This window comes from Sarcophilus harrisii, chromosome 3 (genome assembly GCF_902635505.1).
Source record: "Sarcophilus harrisii chromosome 3, mSarHar1.11, whole genome shotgun sequence".
Classification (NCBI taxonomy): Eukaryota; Metazoa; Chordata; class Mammalia; order Dasyuromorphia; family Dasyuridae; genus Sarcophilus; species Sarcophilus harrisii.
This window is the reverse complement of record NC_045428.1, coordinates 82,951-103,006: the sequence shown is the minus strand read 5'-3', so window position 1 is coordinate 103,006 and position 20,056 is coordinate 82,951. Positions and strand designations below refer to the sequence as shown.

Here is a 20,056-nt window from a genome sequence, read left to right as displayed (position 1 = left end):
GATTTATAAGGTGGTGGAAGAGTTTAAGGGAGAGACTCTTGGAGGAGTAGGTAGTAAGTAAGTAAGGGAGGGAAATTCACAAATAGTAATTATAACTTTCGATGTGAATGGGATAAAACACCCACAAAATTGAAAGCAGAATGGATTAAAAATCAGAATTCAACAATATGTTGTTTACAAAAAATACTTGATAGCTATACATAGAGCTGAAATTGAAGGTTGGAGTAGAATTTTATTATGGTTCATCTCATACAAAAAAAGGGCAGGGGTAGCAATCATGATCTCAGATAGAGTTAAGGCTAACATAGATTTAATTAAAAGAGATAAACAAGGTGATTACGTTTTGATAAAAGATACTACAAACAATGAAGCAATAACAATAATGAACCTATTTGTACCAAATACTATAGCACCTAGTTTTTAAAAGAAAACTTAAATGAATTACAGGTGGAGATAGACAACAGTACTATAATAGAAGGAAATCTTCTCCTCTCAGAACTAGATAAGAAATCAAGGAAGTGAATGGAATTTTCGATAAGTTAGATAGGTTAGATATCTGGAGAGAACTGAATGTAAACAAAAAAGAATATAACTTTTCTCAGTAGTTCTTTAGAAAGAACTACTACATCTTTACAAAAAGTGACCATATAGTCGAATAAAAAATTTTATGGTTAAAGACAGAAAAGCAGAAATATTAAAGTATCCTTTTCAGACCACAATGCATTAAAATTATTATCTTTCTAGTTGTAGGGTCAGATTATTAAGAAGGACTTTGGGAAGAATGTTGCCAGCAAGACCCCACTATGATTATCACAGGACAATCTATTTTCTTTACCTTTATAAAGATGGACAATGGAGGTGTCCTTGAACTCCTGGGGCATAATCTCCTCTTGTCATATAATCTGGAAAATTTCATTCAGCTTTCATATGAGCAATATATCCCCAACTTTGTAAATCTCAGATGGAATAGGATCAGCACTTGGTGCTTTACCACATAAAAGTAGCCTAATAGCATTCAAAACTTCTTCAATTGAAACTTCAGCTAGGGAGTAATTGATGATAATCTGTTGGGAACATTATGGAAGTATTCAGCCCCATCTTTCTAGTATCATATTCATATCACTAATCAGTGTGGGACCATTAGCTCTGAGAAATTAAGATGCAACATTGGTCTTTGGCCCATAAATAGCTTTCAGTGCATCATAAAAATGCACTGAATTGTTACTGGATTATTACTATCAGTACAGAACTGAATTTCCTCTATTCTTACTGAGTCAAGAATTTTGCATCTCTCTAAATTTTAATTGTACTTTACTTTAATAGAATTGAATGTTACCTTCTTAGAGATGGATGAACTATCCTGCTGATACATCCTGTGGAATTTTCATTTTTCATTTATCAGCTTCTGAATTTCCTCATCATTTTCAAACCAGTCTTGATATTTGCACATGTTCTGACCCAGATGAGCAAATGCAGTGCTATACCCTAAATTCCTGAAAGCTGCCTATTCCTTTTCTACTCTGTTGTTGCCAATTCTGTGTTGGCTCAACTTCCTCTCCAAGTTGGCAACAAACTGTCCCCTCTCAGAGAAACATTCTAATCTGTTGACATTAATTTTTCTAGTAAGTCTTTTTGCCTTGGGGTCACCATTTTGTTGAATGTGACTATTCAGCTTGGAGAGGATAAGTCTATGATCTGTCCAGTACTCTGCACCACACATTCTCTTTGTCATGCCCACATCCTATCTGTCTCTTCTTATAATCACATGGTCTAATAAATGCCAATGTTTGCTGTGAGTGTGCATCCATGAAGTTTTATTGCATTTAGGTAAACAGAATTCAGGGCTGGTGATGACAAGATCATGAGATGCCTAAGTCTTCAATAGTAAATGAGCACTGCTGTTTCTGTTTCCAACTCCACTCCTCTCAAGGACTTCTTGCCATGTCTGATAGTCTGAGCCTACTCCAGCATTAAAGGCACGCAGAATTATAAGCTTGTCATCTTTTGGGACATTGATGACAAAGGTCTCCCAGTCTTCATAACATTTTTCTTTGATGCAATCAGGATTCGTCATGGTTGAGGCATAGGTATGGATGATGGTGGTGGGGCATTTTCCTGCAAATGGCAATTGGATTGTCATGAACCTGTCATTAACTCCTTTTGGAAAGGATATGAGCTTATTTACTAGATTAGTTTTGATTGCAAAACCTACACCAACTTAATGGCATTCCCTTTCACTGCAGCCATTCTAGAAAAATGTGTATATAACTCCTACTTCAGTAAGCAGGTCTTTATTTCTCAGTCTTTGTTTCATTCAAGGCTGCTATTTGGCTGTGATACCTGTTGAGTTCTCTCACCACAAGAGCTATTCTTCTTTCAGGTCTACTGGATTTTGTATTGTCTATAAGTATGCACACATTCTATGTGGTAATGGTGAGTGGAATCAATTTTTCAGAAGTTTTTGAACATTTTTTAGTGTCTCGACCACAGAGTAGGAAACCTGCAGGACAGAGTCAAAATGACTAATGATGACTCAAAATGCAGTGGATGACCTTGATGTCTTCAATGTCTAACCAAGCAAGACCTGCCTTCATGGCTATTGGAATAAATAGTTCTCACCCACCCATTCCATCAGGGTAAGTCTTTATATGCTTAGGGTAGACACTCCCCTAACTTCCCACAGGGTTTGAGACCCCTTGGTTACCCTCAACCTAGTTTAATATAATTAATCAGATCAAAAAATTTTAAAACCATGTGATTATATCAATGAATGCAGAAAAACCTTTTGAGAAAGTATAACACTCCTATTAAAAACACTTGAAACTGTATACATATATATGTATATATATATATATATATATATATATATATATAAATGGATTTTTCATTAAACTGATAAAAAATCATCTAAAGCCATCAGCAAGCATATCTCTAATGGGTTAGAAGCCTTCCCAATAAGATCAGGTGTGAAGCAAGGATGTTCACTGTCACCAATATTGTTCAGTACTGTATTGCAAATCCTAGCAATAGCAATAAAAGAAGAAAAATAAATAGGATTCAGAATAAATAAGATAATAAAACTATGTTTTTGCAGGCTACGTATGACATACTTAGAAATTACTAAAGACTCAACTAACAAGTTAGTTGAAACAATAAATAATTTTAGCTAAGTAGCAGGATATAAAGTAAATCCTAGAAGGATTCTTACAGTCACCCAAGTCTGGGATGACCCATTTCTCTGAGGTAGTACCTCCTCACAATTCTGGGAGATCCAACTCCTCTGTCCTTCCTGCAGCCAGATCATTCAGAGGTTCTTGGAGAAGCCCTTCTTTGAGCTTTTTCTCCAAGTTCATATTCCTGGTTTGGAGTAATGGGGAGAGAGGAGAAAGAGGAGAATAAGCACCCCTGACATTCCCTCCATTCAAGAAGGGACAAGAGCAGAAAAGAAACTACAACCTGTTCCCACTCCTTCTCAATATCTTCCCAAATATAACCCACTAGGCTAATCAAATGCCAGTCTCTGAAGGAATTCAGGACTGTGGACAGTACCTCGAGGAGCCTCCTCTGTCACAGTGATCCACAGGAAAGAGAGAAGGACAGGGAAGTGCAGAGGCTGGATGGGCAAGACCACTCATTTCCATCATCCCCAACCAGGTTCTAGTAACTGGTTCTTCTTCATCATTGACTTGATTTCCATCCTGTTCCTTTCCCTGGCTTCTCAGCTTCTGGCATCTGGATGAACCAGTGTTGGGCTCAAGGGTTCAAGATGGAAAGCGAGGAAGTGCTATTCAGTGTTATCACAGCACCAGAAGTCCTTGGGGCTGCCATCCTCTTGGAGACCTCAGCCCAATCTGACCTGGACTATGAGACCTATGTCCTTTAAACCCAGAGCTCCAGGCGCTGCCTGGTGATCTTTTCCCAGTGTACACTTACCTTAACTCTGGCTAGGATAGCTCATCTTTTCCAATGAGTTCTTGTTTCTTGCTTCCCAAGGACCAAGACTCCTTATCCCAAACCTCAGAGGCCTATGTCTCATTCACTGTCCTACTCCCGGTTCCCTGGGGTACCAATCTAGGACTTCAGCTGGTACATTTTCAAAAAGATTCAATCTGGCCAAGGTACTTCGATAATCTTTTATGCTATTATGGAAAAAAATGAAGAAACACAGGCTAGATCATTGGTTCTCAGAGTGTAGTCCAGGGATCCCAATTTGCATTTTCCCTCTCCCTCTTTATTAGATTATGAGCTTCTCAATGGTAAGAACTGATTTTCACCTTTCTTTTTATCCTCAGTACTTGGCACAGTGTATAGTAACCATTTGTACAGATGTATAGTGGGTTTGGTATATAGTAGTCTACTATGTAGATACAAAATAGATGTTTAATGTTCATTGACTGATTTAACCCTCTTTTAGAATGTCTGCAATCTTAACTATTTTCATGAAAAATACTAAACTAGTTTAATTTCTTTTTTTTTCCTGTTGTTATACATTTCTTTTTATTTATTTATTATAGCTTTTTATTTACAAGTTACATACATGGGTAATTTTACAGCATTGACAATTGCCAAACCTTTTGTTCCAATTTTTTCCCTCCTTCCCTCCACCCTCTCCCCCAGATGGCAGGTTGACCAATACATATTAAATATGTTAAAGTATAAATTAAATACAATATAAGTATACATGTCCAAATAATTATTTTGCTGTACAAAAAGAATCGGACTTTGAAATAGTGTACAATTAGCCTGTGAAGGAAATCAAACATGCAGGCAGACAAAAATATAGGGACTGGGAATCTATGTAGTGGTTCATTTCCCAGAGTCCTTTCCCTGGGTATAGCTGGTTCAATTCATTACTGCTCTATTGGAACTGATTTGGTTCATCTCATTGCTGAAGATGGCCATGTAATGGTTTCATTTCTAATAGTATATTCAACATAAACAAAAGCTGTTTAGGGAGGGCTTCTCATTAATTTTTAATTTTAAGGGTTTTTGAGATTTAAAAAAAATCAGTTAGATCATACAGCAATAAGACAGATTGATAACTGGCTGAATAGCTAGATCCAAAAACTCATCCTTTGTTCTTTAGTCACTTAATTGTATCTGACTTGTGACTCATTTGAAGTTTTCTTGGCAAAGATGTTGGAGTAATTTGTTATTTCCTTCTCTAGATTATTTTATAGATAAGAAAACTAAAGTAAATAGGGTTAAGTGATTTGCTCAGGGTCACACAGCAAGTAACTGAGGTCAGATTTGAACTCAGATCCTTTTGATTCTAGGGCTGGCATTATAGCTACTTTATTATCTAGCTGCTACAAAGACACACAATTGCTGGCTAATATCAAATTTAAATAAAATCAGTATATCCTCACCTTTATCTGCAAATTTTGCAGATGATACAGAACTGAGGTGAGGATTTTGAGAAGAAAACAGCTCACACACTGAATGACAGAGTCAGGACTCAGAAAACCCTTGAGGCGATTGGACATAGGACCAAAGTCATTAAGATGACATTATGTCAAGTCTCATTCTTCCATCTCACACACACATACACACAGAGCCTTCTTCCCAAGTACAAAATGGAAGACGTAGGGCTAAACCACAATTTGACCGAAAAAAAGCCTTGAGTGGATTATAAGAGCTACCAGCATCATAGCTCCATGAATACAAGATGGCGGTCAGGAAAGTTCAAGTGATCTCAGGCTGTACTGACCCAGTTAGACCATCCCTGAAGAGATTTCATTTGAGATGTGGAGCTCAGTAATGGTTGCCAAGTTTTACAAAGGTCATTGAGAAGTTGGAGAAGGTACACAAGGCAGCTTAGATGGTATAGGAACTTGAGGTCATGCCCTGTGGAGAATCAGGCAGCTAAGTAACAGTGGAAAACCTGGACCTAGAGTCAGGGAGTTCCGAGTTCAACTCTAGCCTTAGACACTACTGGGTGATCCTAGGCAAGTCACTTAATCTGTTTGTCCCCGTTTCCTCATATGTAAAATGGGAACATTAGTGTCATCTACTTTTCAGTATTGGAAGAGGAAAGTGCTCTGAAAACTTATGTTAATCATCATCATTATTGTTGGTAACTACAGGGTCCAGAAAACTGTCATCCCTTCTTCTGTTCTATATTTAGTTTCTGACATTCCTGGAGGTATGATGCCCTTATAGACTCTGCTTCTCTTCCTTGTTGGTCTTTAGATTTAGGGTTATCAGCAAAGGCAAAAAATGGCAAAAATAAATATCAGAAAATATTCACAAGAAATCCAGAAGGGTCAAAGATGAAGATAGAGTTCCTCTTGATGAGGAGGTCCTCTTCATGCTTCCATTTGTAGATGACGCTGTGCTTTTCAAATCAGGCCCCTTGGACAATAGCCATAATCCCTTAGAGCGGTATGCTCTAGCCATTTACATAGGAAAACCTCATATATGCATAATGAGAACTATCCAATTATGAAATATTTACATGGGTATATGAATATTATGGAATATTATTGTTCTGTTAGAAATGACCAACAGGATGATTTCAGAAAGGCCTGGAGACACTTACATGAACTGATGCTGAGTGAAATGAGCAAGGCCAAGAGATCATTATATACTTCAACAATAATACTAGATGATGACCAGTTCTGATGGACCTGGCCATCCTCAGCAATGAGATCAATCAAATCATTTCCAATGGAGCAGTAATGAACTAAACCAGCTACGCCCAGCAAAAGAACTCTGGGAGATGACTAAAAACCATTGCATTGAATTCCCAATCCCTATATTTTTGCCCACCTGCATTTTTGATTTCCTTCACAAGCTAATTGTACAATATTTCAGAGTCTGATTCTATTTGTACAGCAAAATAACGGTTTGATCATGAATAAATAAATTAAAAAAAAGAAATATTTACATGGACAGCCTATAATCTGCACATGAATGGAGAGTGAATATGGCTAATTGCTTTGCCCCACCACTAGAAGTCTCCTTTGTAATGAAGTTGTTAGGCAAAGTAAATTAATACATTGGCCATATTTGAAAACCTACATCATATTCTGCAGTTGTGCTCTACCACCTTACTAAGCAAACGGAGGAGGAAAGCTTCACTGTTACTCTTATGAGACCGCAAAGAATTCTGAAAACTTTTAGAGTTGTTTTCCTTTACACTATTGTGGCCATTATCAGTCATTCTTCTTTTTCTTTTCTTTTTTTTTTTTTTAATATCCTTTTCCCTAATCACAGAATTTCTCATGGGACAGGAACATTCAAATCCATTAATACATCATAGTTTGCTTAGTCCAATCAACCATTTATCCAAGTGAACAGTTTTAGAGTATCATAAAGTTGATTTCATGCATATTTTATAATTGGCAGGTGTGTGGTAATACTCTATATGATAGGCTGCCCCCCCCCTTAATTATCCAAATGTACATTTACAATGTTTGTTCTAGGTAAATTTGGCTGTATGGCAATCCAATCAACACTACTATTTTTGAAAAAGATGTGTACACTCAATTGCCTTGTGACTACTCTCTGGAGCAAAACATCTCTTCCAGGATCTAACTATTCTATTATTTCCTCCCATTAAAACATATGCAATTTGACACCAGTCTTCTAATTGTAATTCTGCTTGCTTTTCTGTATAGGTATTCACAGGACTAAACACATCTTCAGAATTTAATAAATGCTTTTTTATTCATCTATTTGTTGGGAAATGACAGTTCTTTTCCTAAAGCCACAGTGAAATAATTACATACAAAAATTCCTAGAGTTGCATAAGTGTTTAGGCTGATGTGACATAGCTGAAGAGGATTTGAAACTCATGGGTTTTTTATAGGACAGAAAGTTTTTCTAAACTTACATGATCACAAAAGTCTTTTTTTGTTTTGAACAAGTAAAGGTGTAACTTCTGATTGAAGGGGTTTATCATGTTTCTCTCTCCAGTATAAACTAACAGTTGAGCATAATGTTAACTGTGGCAGAAGGCAATTTTATTTCATTCATGAGTCTCTTCTCCAGTGTAGATTTTTGATGTAGCATAAGCTTTCATTGGCAAAGCCTTCCCACGTGCATTCTAAACAGAATCTCTTCAACAGAAATGCTCTGATGTCAAATTCCCCATTCCATTAAGAGGCCCATGTTCTTTATAATAAAATTTCTCTAGTATGAATTTTGTGAAGTCACGTAAGCTCTGTGTTTGTAGGGAATACTATCCTGCATTCATATATTCATAAGTTTTCTCTCTCACACAAATTCTGCAGGGCTGAGTGAACTGTTCTCTCAGGAAGGCCTTCCTATGTTAATGACGTTCATAAAATTTCTCCCCAAGAGTTCTCTGATTTGGGGTCAGATACACACTGAAGCAGAACATCTTACCAAATCATCTAACATAGGGGCTTTTTCTGATGAGATGACATCAAAAACGCTCCATGCTCTGGAAGAAAGCCCTTTCCCACTCGTGCTGCTGAAATAGTTTCTCTCCACTATATTTAGAGGAGGCAGCATGATTTAGTAGAAAGTTGCTGGGCTTGGATCATGAGGCCCGACTTCATACTGCCCTCACTGCTGGGACTCCCGACAAATCAATTCTCTCCCTCGGCCCTGTTTCTTTAATTATAAATGAGGAGACAGATCTGATGGTCTCTGGGGTCTCCTTCCATTCTAGACCTATGAGCTTATATCAGGCCCTGTGTGCACTCAGGCGGGCCTTTTCTGCCTGCCCTCAGTAAGGATGATTCCCGTCGAGCATGAATGTAACTGTTAGGTAAAGTGTTTGCTTTTTGCCTCACTGGGCCTTCCACGTAGTTATTCATCAAGTTCCTCTCCAATGTGAATTCTCTGGTGTTGGGTGAGCTGTGTGCTCAGGCGGAAGGCCTTCCCACAGTGATTGCATTTATAAGGTTTCTCTCCAGTGTGAATTCTCTGGTGTTGGGTGAGCTGTGTGCTCAGGCGGAAGGCCTTCCCACACTGACTGCACTTATACGGCTTCTCTCCAGTGTGAATTCTCAGGTGGAGGGTGAGCTCTGTCTTCACACAGAAGGCCTTCCCACACTGACTACATTTGTACGGTTTCTCACCAGTATGAATTCTCTGGTGCCGGCTGCACTCTTTGCTCAGGCGGAAGGTCTTCCCACATTGACTACATTTGTACGGCTTTTCTCCAGTATGAAGCCTCTGATGTCTCGTGAGTTCTGTTTTCACGTGGAAGGCTTTCTGACATTCGTTACACTCGTAAGGCCTTTCCCCAGTGTGGATCCTCTGATGTCGGGTAAGATCTGTCCTGACAAAGAAGGCCTTCCCACACTCGTGACATTTATGAGGCTTCTCTCCGCTGTGAATTCTCTGGTGTTCCACAAGCTGTCTCTTGAGCCCAAAGGCCTTCCCACACTCGCTGCACTTGTGCGGTTTCTCCCCAGTATGGATTCTCTGGTGTTGCAGGAGGGGTTCTTTGCGGCAGAAGGCCTTCCCACAGTCACCACATTCGTAAGGCTTCTCCCCGGTGTGAATTCTCTGGTGACGGGTGCGGTCTTTGCTCAGGCGGAAGGCCTTCCCGCACTGACTGCATTCATAAGGCTTCTCCCCAGTGTGGACTCTCTGGTGGCGGGTGAGCTCTGCCCTGACGCGGAAGGCCTTTCCACATTCTCCACATTTGTAGGGCTTCTCTCCAGTGTGGATCCTCTGGTGTCTGGTAAGATCTGTCCTCACGGAGAAAGCCTTCCCACACTCGTCACACTTATGGGGCTTCTCTCCCGTATGAATCCGCTGATGCTGAGTGAGGGGGTCTCTCAGGCGGAAGGCCTTCCCACAGTCTTTACATTCATAAGGTTTCTCGCCAGTGTGAATCCTCTGGTGTAGAGTAAGATGTCCTCTCTGACTGAAGGTCTTCCCACACTCGTCACACTTATGAGGCTTCTCTCCAGTGTGAATTCTCTGGTGTTGAAGAAGGGGTTCCCTCAGGCGGAAGGCCTTCCCACAGTCACTACATTCATAAGCCTTTTCTTCGGTGTGAAGCCTCGGTTCAATAAGTTTTATGGTTTTGGGATAATCTTCCCCCAAATTATTACATTTAGGGGTTTTCTCTCCAACATCAATTGACTGATGGGAAAGAGTAAATGGCCGGAGACTGATGGTTTTTTCTCGTTCATTATGATCATGAGATTTCTCTCCATGATGGAGTCTATGATACTCAATACAATCTAATTTAGAATCAAAGGATTTCCCACATTCATTGTCCTGAGAAAACTTCTCCTTCGAGCAGATTCTATTGCATTTCCTTGAGTCTGAGGATGAAATGAAGCTCTTTACAGCTTTAAGGTCATTACATCTGTGAAGATTCTTTTCTATGGATACTTTTTTTGGAAAGAGTTTTGGTTCTAGACCGAGGCTTTGGCTATTTTTATTACATTCACCAATTATCACATGTTTGGAAGTTTGCTTTGGAATTCTTACTTCCTGGGAATTTTTGTTCGCAGTGCTCTTCGGTTTCCCTAACAAGACATCAAATTCCCAAGGTTCTTTCAGGCTAAAGACACAAAGACTAGACTTTGTGAGTTTGTTTGTGGATGAATGCTGCACAGAATTGTTCAACTTTTGAGCTGACTCTCTGCATTCAGTCCCAGTCTCTTCATCTGAAAGAGATAAAAAATAAATAAAGCCAAACAATCAGTCCTGTTTTATGTATCTTGCAGAAACAAGTCCTGTCAAACTTCTAACAGTAAAATTATGAAACCTCGTTTTCAGTCTTTTAGTTGACAACAACAACAAAAAAAACCCTTTCAGTGAGATTCATGCTGATGTCGTAAGAGAGAGGGGAGCATGATTTCTTTTTATAAAGGAGCACAGAGACTTGGAGCACTGTAGTGACTTCTCTAAGACCACGGAGTTAATTGGGAGCTCACGACCAGAATGCGGGTCTGCTCCCTTCCATCCTCATGGACTTGCCATGCTCTGCTCTTCTCCTTTGACAAGGACAGCTCACGGCATCTGAAAACATTTAATCAGAAGCTGGAAGTGGTCACTTAGAGAGGCCCTAGAAGGCATTCCTGAATTAACTGGGAACCTGACTGGACTGCTCTGTAATTTTATTTCAAGTAAGATTCTAAAACTTTATGCTTAGAGCAGGAAAAGAAGAACAACTGGTTGATTAACTTTTCTGTATCTAATGGGTAAGGTAAAGGGGATTCAGGAAAGGATACAGTGAACCTTAATTATATGCTGTTTTAAGAGAAGGGATTAGTTCTGGATGATCTACTGGAAGGATTACAGCACAGCAGAGTATATAGGGCTCAGACCGGGTGACTTCTGTCCCAAAGCAACATCCCTGCATGCTGGGAGATGACTGCCTTTGGACTGCAAAACCTGATCTCCAGTCCAAGGGGGAGAAGAGGGAGACCTTCTCCTTTTTAGTACCTGTGTTCTCTGGGGGCAGGGAGAGGGACTCCCATCTAGGTTGACACAAGGCAATGTTCACCTCCTATTGCCATTCTGATCTGCTAACCTCAGTGTGAGAACCTTCCCTTTGACCTTAGCTCTTTCCTCTTCTCTGTCTGTCCCTTGAGGAAGAGGAAGAAAAAGGTTGGGGTGGATGGGGGTGGAAAGCTTCTGCTATGTGATTTCCTCCCTCATCTCCAGTCTTCAGAAAGATATGGCAGTAGTGAAACAGGGCTTCCCAACCGACCATGAGCCTTCCATTTATGCTGGATTTGTCTCTAGCCTGCTCTCCTACTCTCATATCTGGTCATACCCTCCACGTCCCAGAAATTCCAAACCCCTGTAAATCATCATCCAAACCCGATTCCCCAGTCTCCATCATCTGGTTCCTTATTCCCATCCCCCACCTTTATTGTGTCCTCTGAAATGCCTTTTTCATAGGTAATGAATGCCTCTTCATCCCAACCTTCTCTCCCCACTCCTTCCATCTTCTAGCTATCACTGAAGCTCGGCTCCTTCACTGATGTCACAGCCTCCCTTCTCCTCAGTTCAAAGGCTAAGGCAGGGGTTAGAATCATGGGTTTTTTATAGGACAGAAAGTTTTTTCTAAACTTACACGATCACAAAAGTCTTTTTTGTTTTGAACAAGTAAAGGTATAACTTCTGATTGAAGGGGTTTATACCTTTACTTGATAGGCATTCAAATGCCATGCTGTTCCCTTCAGAGTGGCAGTGGTTAGGACGTGATTCAGTTGCTAAGACTGTGATACGTATCTATGTGGCTCTCAGTGAAGCAAGGATCCTGAGAACCACTCCCCTAACCCTGCTCTCTCCTCATTTCTGGAGAGCACTCTCTCTGCCCCCCGTGCCTGGAATGTTCCCTGGCGTCTGTCTCCAGGTCTGAGGGCAGCATCTCTTCCCCTGAGACAGCAGGATGCTCTCCCATGGGAGTGATGGGGAAGGGCTCTCCTGACCTCCACAGCCCTGGGCAGCTCCCGTTTCCCTTCTGACCAGAGGAGAGGCTCACCTGAGCAGGTGCTCCCTGAGTCTCTCTGGTCTGGCCTCCAGGAGGCTTCTCCTTGTTCAAACCGGTAAATCACATTTGGTTTGGAAACCACAAGTCCTGCTCGAAGGAAACAAGAGTCATCTATTAAAGGCACAAAAGGTTCCAACCACCCCAAAGTCCCTAAAAATCAGCCCAGCCAGGAGGATGAAGAGCCCATAAGAGACACCACTGAGCTCTTCTCCCAGTTCTAGGACATTTACAGAGCTCCAGAGCAATGTCTTAGAAGAGGAAGGACTGTTCCAGGGGAGCTGAAGCTGGCCGCTTCTTATCTCCCACTGTGGCCCCCAAGGACCCGATCAGAGGACAAACTCAACTCTTGAGAGATGAAGACCCAGGTGCCCAGATTCTGGAACTGAGAGAGAAGCAAAATCCTGGGTCCAAGGTGAGGCTCCCAGCCCTAGGTCAGGACAGGGCAGGTGGGGGCTTTCAGGAGGAAGACATCCATGGGCTAGCATCCCAGAGGGGACCCAGGACTAGGCACACTTACAAGAATTTGGGGGGGAGGGCCTGGCAAGAGCACTAAGCCCTAGGTCAGAAGCCAAAGCTGGAGACCTGGGTTAAAAAACCAAACTCAAAACGCATCATGAGCAAAAACACATCATAGGGACCCAAAGATCAAGTAGCCCCATAATAAGCCTAAGGAGAGCTCCACACAAAGGAGGGCTTGGCCACAAGGCTGCAAAGGGAGGTCGGGAGAAACAAAGGGAGGGATAAACAGTGAAATGAGAGCTGAGGAGGAAAAGCCACCCCCAAAAGGACAACTTTCCCCAAGTGGTGGATGCCTGAGAGGTAGACCAGAGCAAAGAGCCCCCACATGAGTCAACCAGAAACATCAGAACAGCAAGTCGGCAGCTGGAGAGTCACTGCCTGGCCCCCCTGGAACCTCGATACCCACTCTGTATGGCCCATTTCAAAGAAGTGAAAACTCCCCCAAAGCCCTGCAAAGGCCTCAAATAAAACAAATACCAGATGCCTTAGTTTTCAAGTCAAAGAGGCTACAAGCAGGTGGAAAGAAAGGATCTGGGAGCCAAGCCGTCGGCCAGGTACCCCACGGAACTCAGACCAGACATCTGGCACATTGTGGACCTGCAAGAGAAAGGCTCTCAGCCGAGATCCAAAGATCTAGAGCAGGGCACTCCGGATGAGGTGACATGACTACAATGTCCTTGTCTTGGGGGGACAAAGATGGCAACTGAGGCAGGTCAGGGAAGAGGAAGCAAACCGTGAGAAAGGGCACCTTCCTTTTTTCTAAATGGGACAAAAGAAGTCTGGAGATGCATGTCAATGGGAACAGAGAGAGCTGAGCTGGGGACTCGAGAGCCACAAATGCAACAAACTCCCCCCATGGAGGCTGAGTGGCAGGAAGGACTGCCAGGGACCTCAGTCCAGGCTGGACAAGGAGACTCAGAAAAGCCTCGTTCAAGGCTAGACTCCTACCTTCTTTTTCTCTGTAAAGAGGAGAAAGGAAAACTTGTAACTGTTGTTGAATAATCACAGTGAATGTGAATGGGCCAAACTGACCCATAAAAGAGAAAGAGGGCAGGCAACAGACTAGAAAGCCAAAGACACAGAGAGGTGGAGGCTGCTGCAAGGGGTGAATGGGATGGAGGCTCAGGTGTATGTCCCCCAGGCATGGGTGCATTGTTAAACAGTTCATATCCTATGGAGTGGAGGCTCAGTCTGCTTTTTTCTGAGGGGTCTCACTTGTCTACAAAACTTCTGCTAAAGGAACTTACAGGCAGTTGGGGGGTGGAAGACCAGAGCTATATCCAGCCTGAGGTACCTCACTGTGACCCTGTGAAGCTCCCTCAGCTCTGCTTTAGCTTCTTTATCTGGAAATTAGGGTGTAATCCTTCCTCTCAGGATTTCTGTGAGTACCACAGGATCTAATGTTTCTAAAGGACTTAGCACAATGCCTGGCACATAGGAGAATAAATGTTTGCTCTCCCTCTCCCCCCTCCCCCCAAAAAAGTAGAGAAACAGTGTATAGTGTCAAGAGAATTGCCTGGAAATACTGAGGAGTGTTCAATAAATGAATCAGTGTGCATTTGTTAGAGAGATGACTCATTTTTAGACCTACTATGGGCAAGAAAGATCTCTGGAAGGAGAGAGTGGAGCTGGCGCTGCCAACAGTGCCAGGAAGAAAGAGTTTGCTCCTGATCAAAGGGAACGTAGATGTGGTGGTGTCTACAGGGATGCCAGGTGCCAGGAACCCAGGAAGGGCCTTCAGTGGAAGAGGAGAAAATGGGCTGAGCAAAGGTGTGGAAATGGGAGATGAGGATGGCCTCGGCCAAAGGCTTTCAGGATGAAACAGAAGTTTTATTCATTTCCATATCTACCCTCAGGGCAATCAGGAACCCGTGGTGATTACTAAGGAGGATGAGCTGGAACCAAGGGGGCCCCTAAGGAGAGGATCTGCCTCTCCAGGCCCAATTCTAGGCTGACCTCCAATCTCCCCTGGCCCATTGAAACTCACTGTGTTTAGAACTGACTTTGTCTCTTTCCTCCCCAAACCTGCCCATGGCTGTGGGAGACATCACTGTGCTCTGGGAGGCCACATCCATACTCTCCCTTCTCACCTAAGCCTCATCTCCCCTCCCCAACCTGTCCTCCAGACCACAAGCCTCCAGGGACTCCCAAGTGTCCTCCTGCTCAGTCTCTAACTGCTTCAGTGCTGAGGTGCCCTTTACAAGCTTTAAACGTTGCCCTTCCCACAGGGAGTGTGCCCCCTCCTCTTGAGTCCCTGCCAAATCTGAAGGTTCCTCTAAGGCTTGCATCTGCCTGACAAATGTCTGCTGACTGACTGACCGAATTCTCTGGTCAGAAGAGGAGGACCCTCAAGTCTCAGCGCTGGAGGGGGGCTGGGGTGCCAAGTCTGAGGCCCGGGGCTCTCCTCACCCAGGTAGAGCAGGTTTCTGTAATTCTCCAGCATCACGTCTCGGTACAGCTCCTTCTGAGAAGGGTCCAGGTAACGCCACTCTTCCTGTGTGAAGACCACGGCCACATCCTGGAAGGTCACTGGCCCCTAAAATACCAAATGAATCTGTTTGTGTTTCTCTGGGGACCAGCCCTCCAGTGGCTCTGGGGATGAAGGGAAGAGGACAGAAATGGAGGGAGAGGAAGATCGGGGAGCAGCCCTCAGTATTCAGGCTTCCTTCTGATGTAGGCAAGCATGTATCCAAACCCTAAAACTGTGGGGGAGCATGTGGCAGGAGCAAGGGGGCTGGATCTGAAGAGGCTCTGGGTCCAAATTCTCTCTGCTGACCTTGGACAGATCCTTTCCCTGCTCACCTGCAGCCCAAGGTGTCCCATTCTAACCGCCCCCCCTTCCCCAGTTCCAGCTCTGAGTTCATGGAGGCCATAGATGCCTGTACCGTGGGCAGATGTCAGCTCTGGCAACCCACATTTGAGGCACCACTTTCTGGATCCAAGGATAAGACTTGACAAGACTCGGTGCCACTGTCTAGGCCCCTGAGTCCTCTTCTTTCTTGGTCCAGGCCTTCAAGGTCCTCATGATATTCTGCCCCCCATGCTGATTACTGGGAGGACTGGGGAGGAATGCCCTTCCCCCTCCTAGAAGAACTGTCCAAACCCCAGTTGTTGTGAGCAAAGGGCTCCTGGGATTAAAACCTTTGCTCAGAGCCTCAATTTTCTGTTGTTTAAAAAGCTGGATTTTCAGTTTCTTCAGTGAGTGTATGTTTAGGGGAGGCAGGGGAAGGTGACATGGAAGAGATAGATGAAAGCTACTACTCACCTGGGGGGTGCCGGCTGTCAGGAGCCCAGGGGCCATTCCCACTGGCAGATTTATTCCTCGGGGAAGAGCAGGGTAGAGCTTAGGCAGAGCTGTGAGGGACATGCAAACTGTGAGCGGGGGGCCCCCCTCTGCAGCTCCCCGGCATCTGGACAGGGACACCCGGACTGGGACACCGCCAGCCCCTGCCTCTTCCCCAGCTATTCAGCACCTTATGGAGGTGAACTCAGACTAGATGCTGGGAGAACACGAACAAAGTAGCTTCAATCCTGTGCAAGAACATCTTGGCCAGAAGGGTCCACACGGGAGCCAGGGTCAGAAGAGGCTGGAGGTAGAACCCCTCACCCACATGGCAGCACTTTGACCTCCTCTGGGCCAAGTTCCTGGAGGAGAAAATGGGGGAGGCCTCCGGCCCCCAGGATGCTAGGAGCACACCCAATAGAGACAAGGGAGAACCACTGACAAAAGGGAATGCTGGGGAAGCTCTTGCTTGGAGAGGAGGAAGAGACCCCCAGAGGCAGACAGGAAGCTCCGGGCATCTGGAGGCTGCAGGTGGGAACAGCTGGCACCTCAGCCTGGGCCTAAAGTCAAACAGGACTGGAAGACTGGGGCAGGGGGCAGGTGATAAGCTGAGGAATTAGGCAAGCACCGAATCGGACCAAACCAGGCTGATGGAGTGAAGAGGAGACTCACAGGATACAATGGTGACTGTGGCTATCGGCTGTCTGGAGAGACCTCTGTGCTGTAATTACCTCATTAGATCCCCACAGCGGATGGGAGGAGGGAGGGGCTTTTATTAGCCCCATTCACAGATGAGGAGACGGAGACAGTCTGAGGCCCCATTTGAATTCAGATCTTCCTGACTCCTGACATTCTCTAGCTAAAATCTGCTAATTGGGTCCATCCAGAGGGTGAAGAAGGGGAAGAAGATCTGGGTAGAGGGAAGGGGGGAACCAGCTGAAGAGATGAAGGGATAAACAGTACACATGACCAGCAGAAGGTAAAGAGGTGCAGACGGGAGAGATGGAGAAGTCAAGGATGGAGGTTTGCCGGATGGAGAAGGGAGGGATGGAGAAGGGAGGGATGGAGAAGGCAAGGATGGAGGGATGGGGGATGGAGAAGGGAGGGAAGCAGAAGGGAGGGTCAGAAGTGGCCAGAGAACAGAGGTAACCAAGGAAGGAATCACACAAAGGGGGGGTGAGGAGGAAACACGTTGGGGAAGGGGTGCGGAAAGGACAGGGGAAGATCACGCAAGGGGAGACACAGGGTGCAAGTCAGACGATCAAGCAGAGGGCAGGGAAAGGTCCAACTGACCCCTCCATACTGGCCCGGATCCTGGAGCCGCCGGAGGCCCCCAGTGGACAGAAACCACGGGGGTAGGACCACCGCCCATGAGACTCCAGAGGAAGCGGAAATTACATAGTAGCGCACCTCCTCCTCTCTCCCTCCTCTTGGAGGTGCATGTAGTGTTTCCATGACAACGGACCAGTAAGGGAAGGAGGCTGCTGCTACGGATCGCAAGGCTTCCTGGGAAATGTGGTCCCCAACCGAGGGCTACTTGTTCACGCATGCGCACTGTTCCGTTCCCCCTAGGTGAGGTCCCAGCTGCTCCTGCTGGGGTGAGGGAGCCCCCAACTGGGCTCCCGAGGTCGTTTTCCCCTCCATGCGACCTACCCCTGTCCTCTGCTCTCCAGGGGCAGAGATCCTCTAAGTCGCCAAGTGTGCCTCGGCCCCGTGCCGACATCTAAGCCACCTTAGTGCATAGGGGCCCCCTAGCTCTAAGCACCGAGCATCTGTGAGGGACGACCAAAGGAGAAACTGAGGCAGCGCTCTGAGCCAAAACCCCACATTTTATTGGAAGAGTCGTGTTTGCACACCCGGCCGAGCCCAGACCTCCCTTCTCACCTGAGGGGCTACCTTCCTTCAGGGCTCTATTTTTCTAGGGTTCCAAGTAAACAAAAAATAGAACAGCCTCTCTCTGGTTACTATACAATGCGTAGCTTACATATGAGCACCTGCAGGGGCACAAGGACCAAGATGTGCAGGGCGGGAAATAGTTCCGCTGACCAGATGGGGGATCCGCTCTTTGGGTGGGGCAAGGGGCAAGGAACCAGCGTGCTGCTGGTCGTGAGCTGGTTGAGCCATCCCTGGATTAGGCGAGCAGAGACAGTGCATCCCTAAGAACACTTCTGGGGTATAGAGGGCCAGGGGGTAAGACTCCATTCCAGGTTTTGAGTTTTGTAGAGGGCCAGGCAGAGAAGTGCTGATTATGAACACTTTCAAGTTTATTGATCAGACATACAGATATATACATCTCAAATGCTCATAGGTTTGCTACAAAGTACACTCTTAAAATTCCTATAGCCTAACAAAATTCTGCTATGATGTAAATGATTAAACCCCTTAAGCCCCGGATCTTGGATACTTAGAGATGTGAATAGTTGAAATCCACATCAAAGTCAAGTTTAGCAACCCATTGTGTCAGGTATCTTTCTCCCAAATACCTTTAGTCTCCTTGTGGAAATTCTTTCCTGACCCAAATTTCAAGGTTTAGCTTTTAATCCAAAGAGGAGGGTTTGCATTTTACTTCAGTGTCTAAATTATTAATTTATTATATTGACAAGCAGTCCCTGCTAGTTCAATAAGGGAGTTGTGGTGAGCCGAGTTACTGTAAGACTCAAGATCTGGAATGGAGCCTTACCTCCTGGCCCTCTACACCCGCGGTCTGTCCACCACCCCAGCATGTAATGTGGGCAAAGCAGGACAAGGACGTTCCCTGTCTGCGGTCTTTGGAACTGCAGCCACGCCTGGTGGCAGACACAAAGAATTCCTATTGTGTAAGGTCTGCAAAAAGCCTCTCCATCCCTCTGTATCCTTATAGGAACCATGAATTACACATTCTTAAACCGGTTATTGGGTGATTGGCTAGATAATATTACTAAGTGAATAAGGGCTAACCGTCATTGCCCCCATAAAGTCATAATGGACTGATTAATACTGACTGGAGTTTGAGTAGGGGGCCCCAATAAATCAGCTTTCTTCCCTTCAACCATAACAAAACTTGGAGGGTGATCCTCCACGGAGGACAGAAAATCCAGAAGAGAGTTGTTCCCTTGCTGAAATGCAAAGGTAGCATTGGAGAAGAGGGAAATGGCTACAGCTTAAACTGATTGATAACAGTAACTCAAAATATATGTTTATGTATAAATAACGTCCTACACGAGGTATGAACCTTTGAATAAAACATGCCCTACACTTTTATAGAGCATTTGATCAAGGGAAGTAGCACAAAGTATGATTTGTTTTAGCAATAGCTTCTGCTGTCCTGTGCTTTTTGAGAAAGTGAAGTAAGCTGGTTAGGCACATAGCTGCCCAGATTAGTGGAAGTGAGGAGGGGAATCTCTCCAAACCACACGTACAGCTGTATGGAGATGATCCCTGTAACCTAGACAGTGGAGGGAAATAAGCAACAGGTGAAGCAACAGGTCAGAGTCCATCAGCAGAAGTATCAGTCATTCATATCAGTGGTGAAGGGAAAACCAGAACAGAAGACTGAAAAACAGAAATTGAACTCCCAAGTATTGAATACTTAGGTACAGTAGAACCAAACATCATAGATGAAGAAAATGACACTGCTGAAAATGATGTGCTAACTGGAAGCAACATGATGTGGGAGATGACAGAGGTGGTAAAATAGATCTGAGGATCAGGTCACTGTTCAGATGTTGAAGGCTTGGAGGGTCCAAAGTGCATTCCCACAAGGAAACATTTCTTTAAATGGCATGCAGCACAAAAATGGCAGACGGGCACTGGGCAACTGCTGTCAAATGGCA

The 20,056-nt window shown here is 44.3% G+C and overlaps 1 protein-coding gene across 3 annotated transcripts; it reads right to left on the bottom strand.

Moving 5' to 3' along the window:
- Window positions 1-7,645: 7,645 nt before the first annotated feature.
- LOC100932526 (zinc finger protein 345-like) lies at window positions 7,646-17,660 on the bottom strand. Of its 3 annotated transcripts, none has more exons than XM_031957328.1 (5): window positions 16,976-17,660; window positions 16,227-16,315; window positions 15,371-15,497; window positions 12,434-12,529; window positions 7,646-10,604 (listed from the first exon to the last, which is right to left on the bottom strand). In XM_031957328.1, exons 2-5 carry the CDS (start codon window positions 16,260-16,262, stop codon window positions 8,782-8,784), a joined length of 2,082 nt encoding a protein of 693 aa, XP_031813188.1. In that variant the 5' UTR covers window positions 16,263-16,315; window positions 16,976-17,660; the 3' UTR covers window positions 7,646-8,781. The 3 variants fall into 3 exon arrangements, with proteins under 3 accessions (XP_031813188.1, XP_031813189.1, XP_023357210.2); XM_031957329.1 differs by having other exon boundaries at window positions 16,227-16,282; XM_023501442.2 differs by having other exon boundaries at window positions 16,227-17,660.
- Window positions 17,661-20,056: the final 2,396 nt, after the last annotated feature.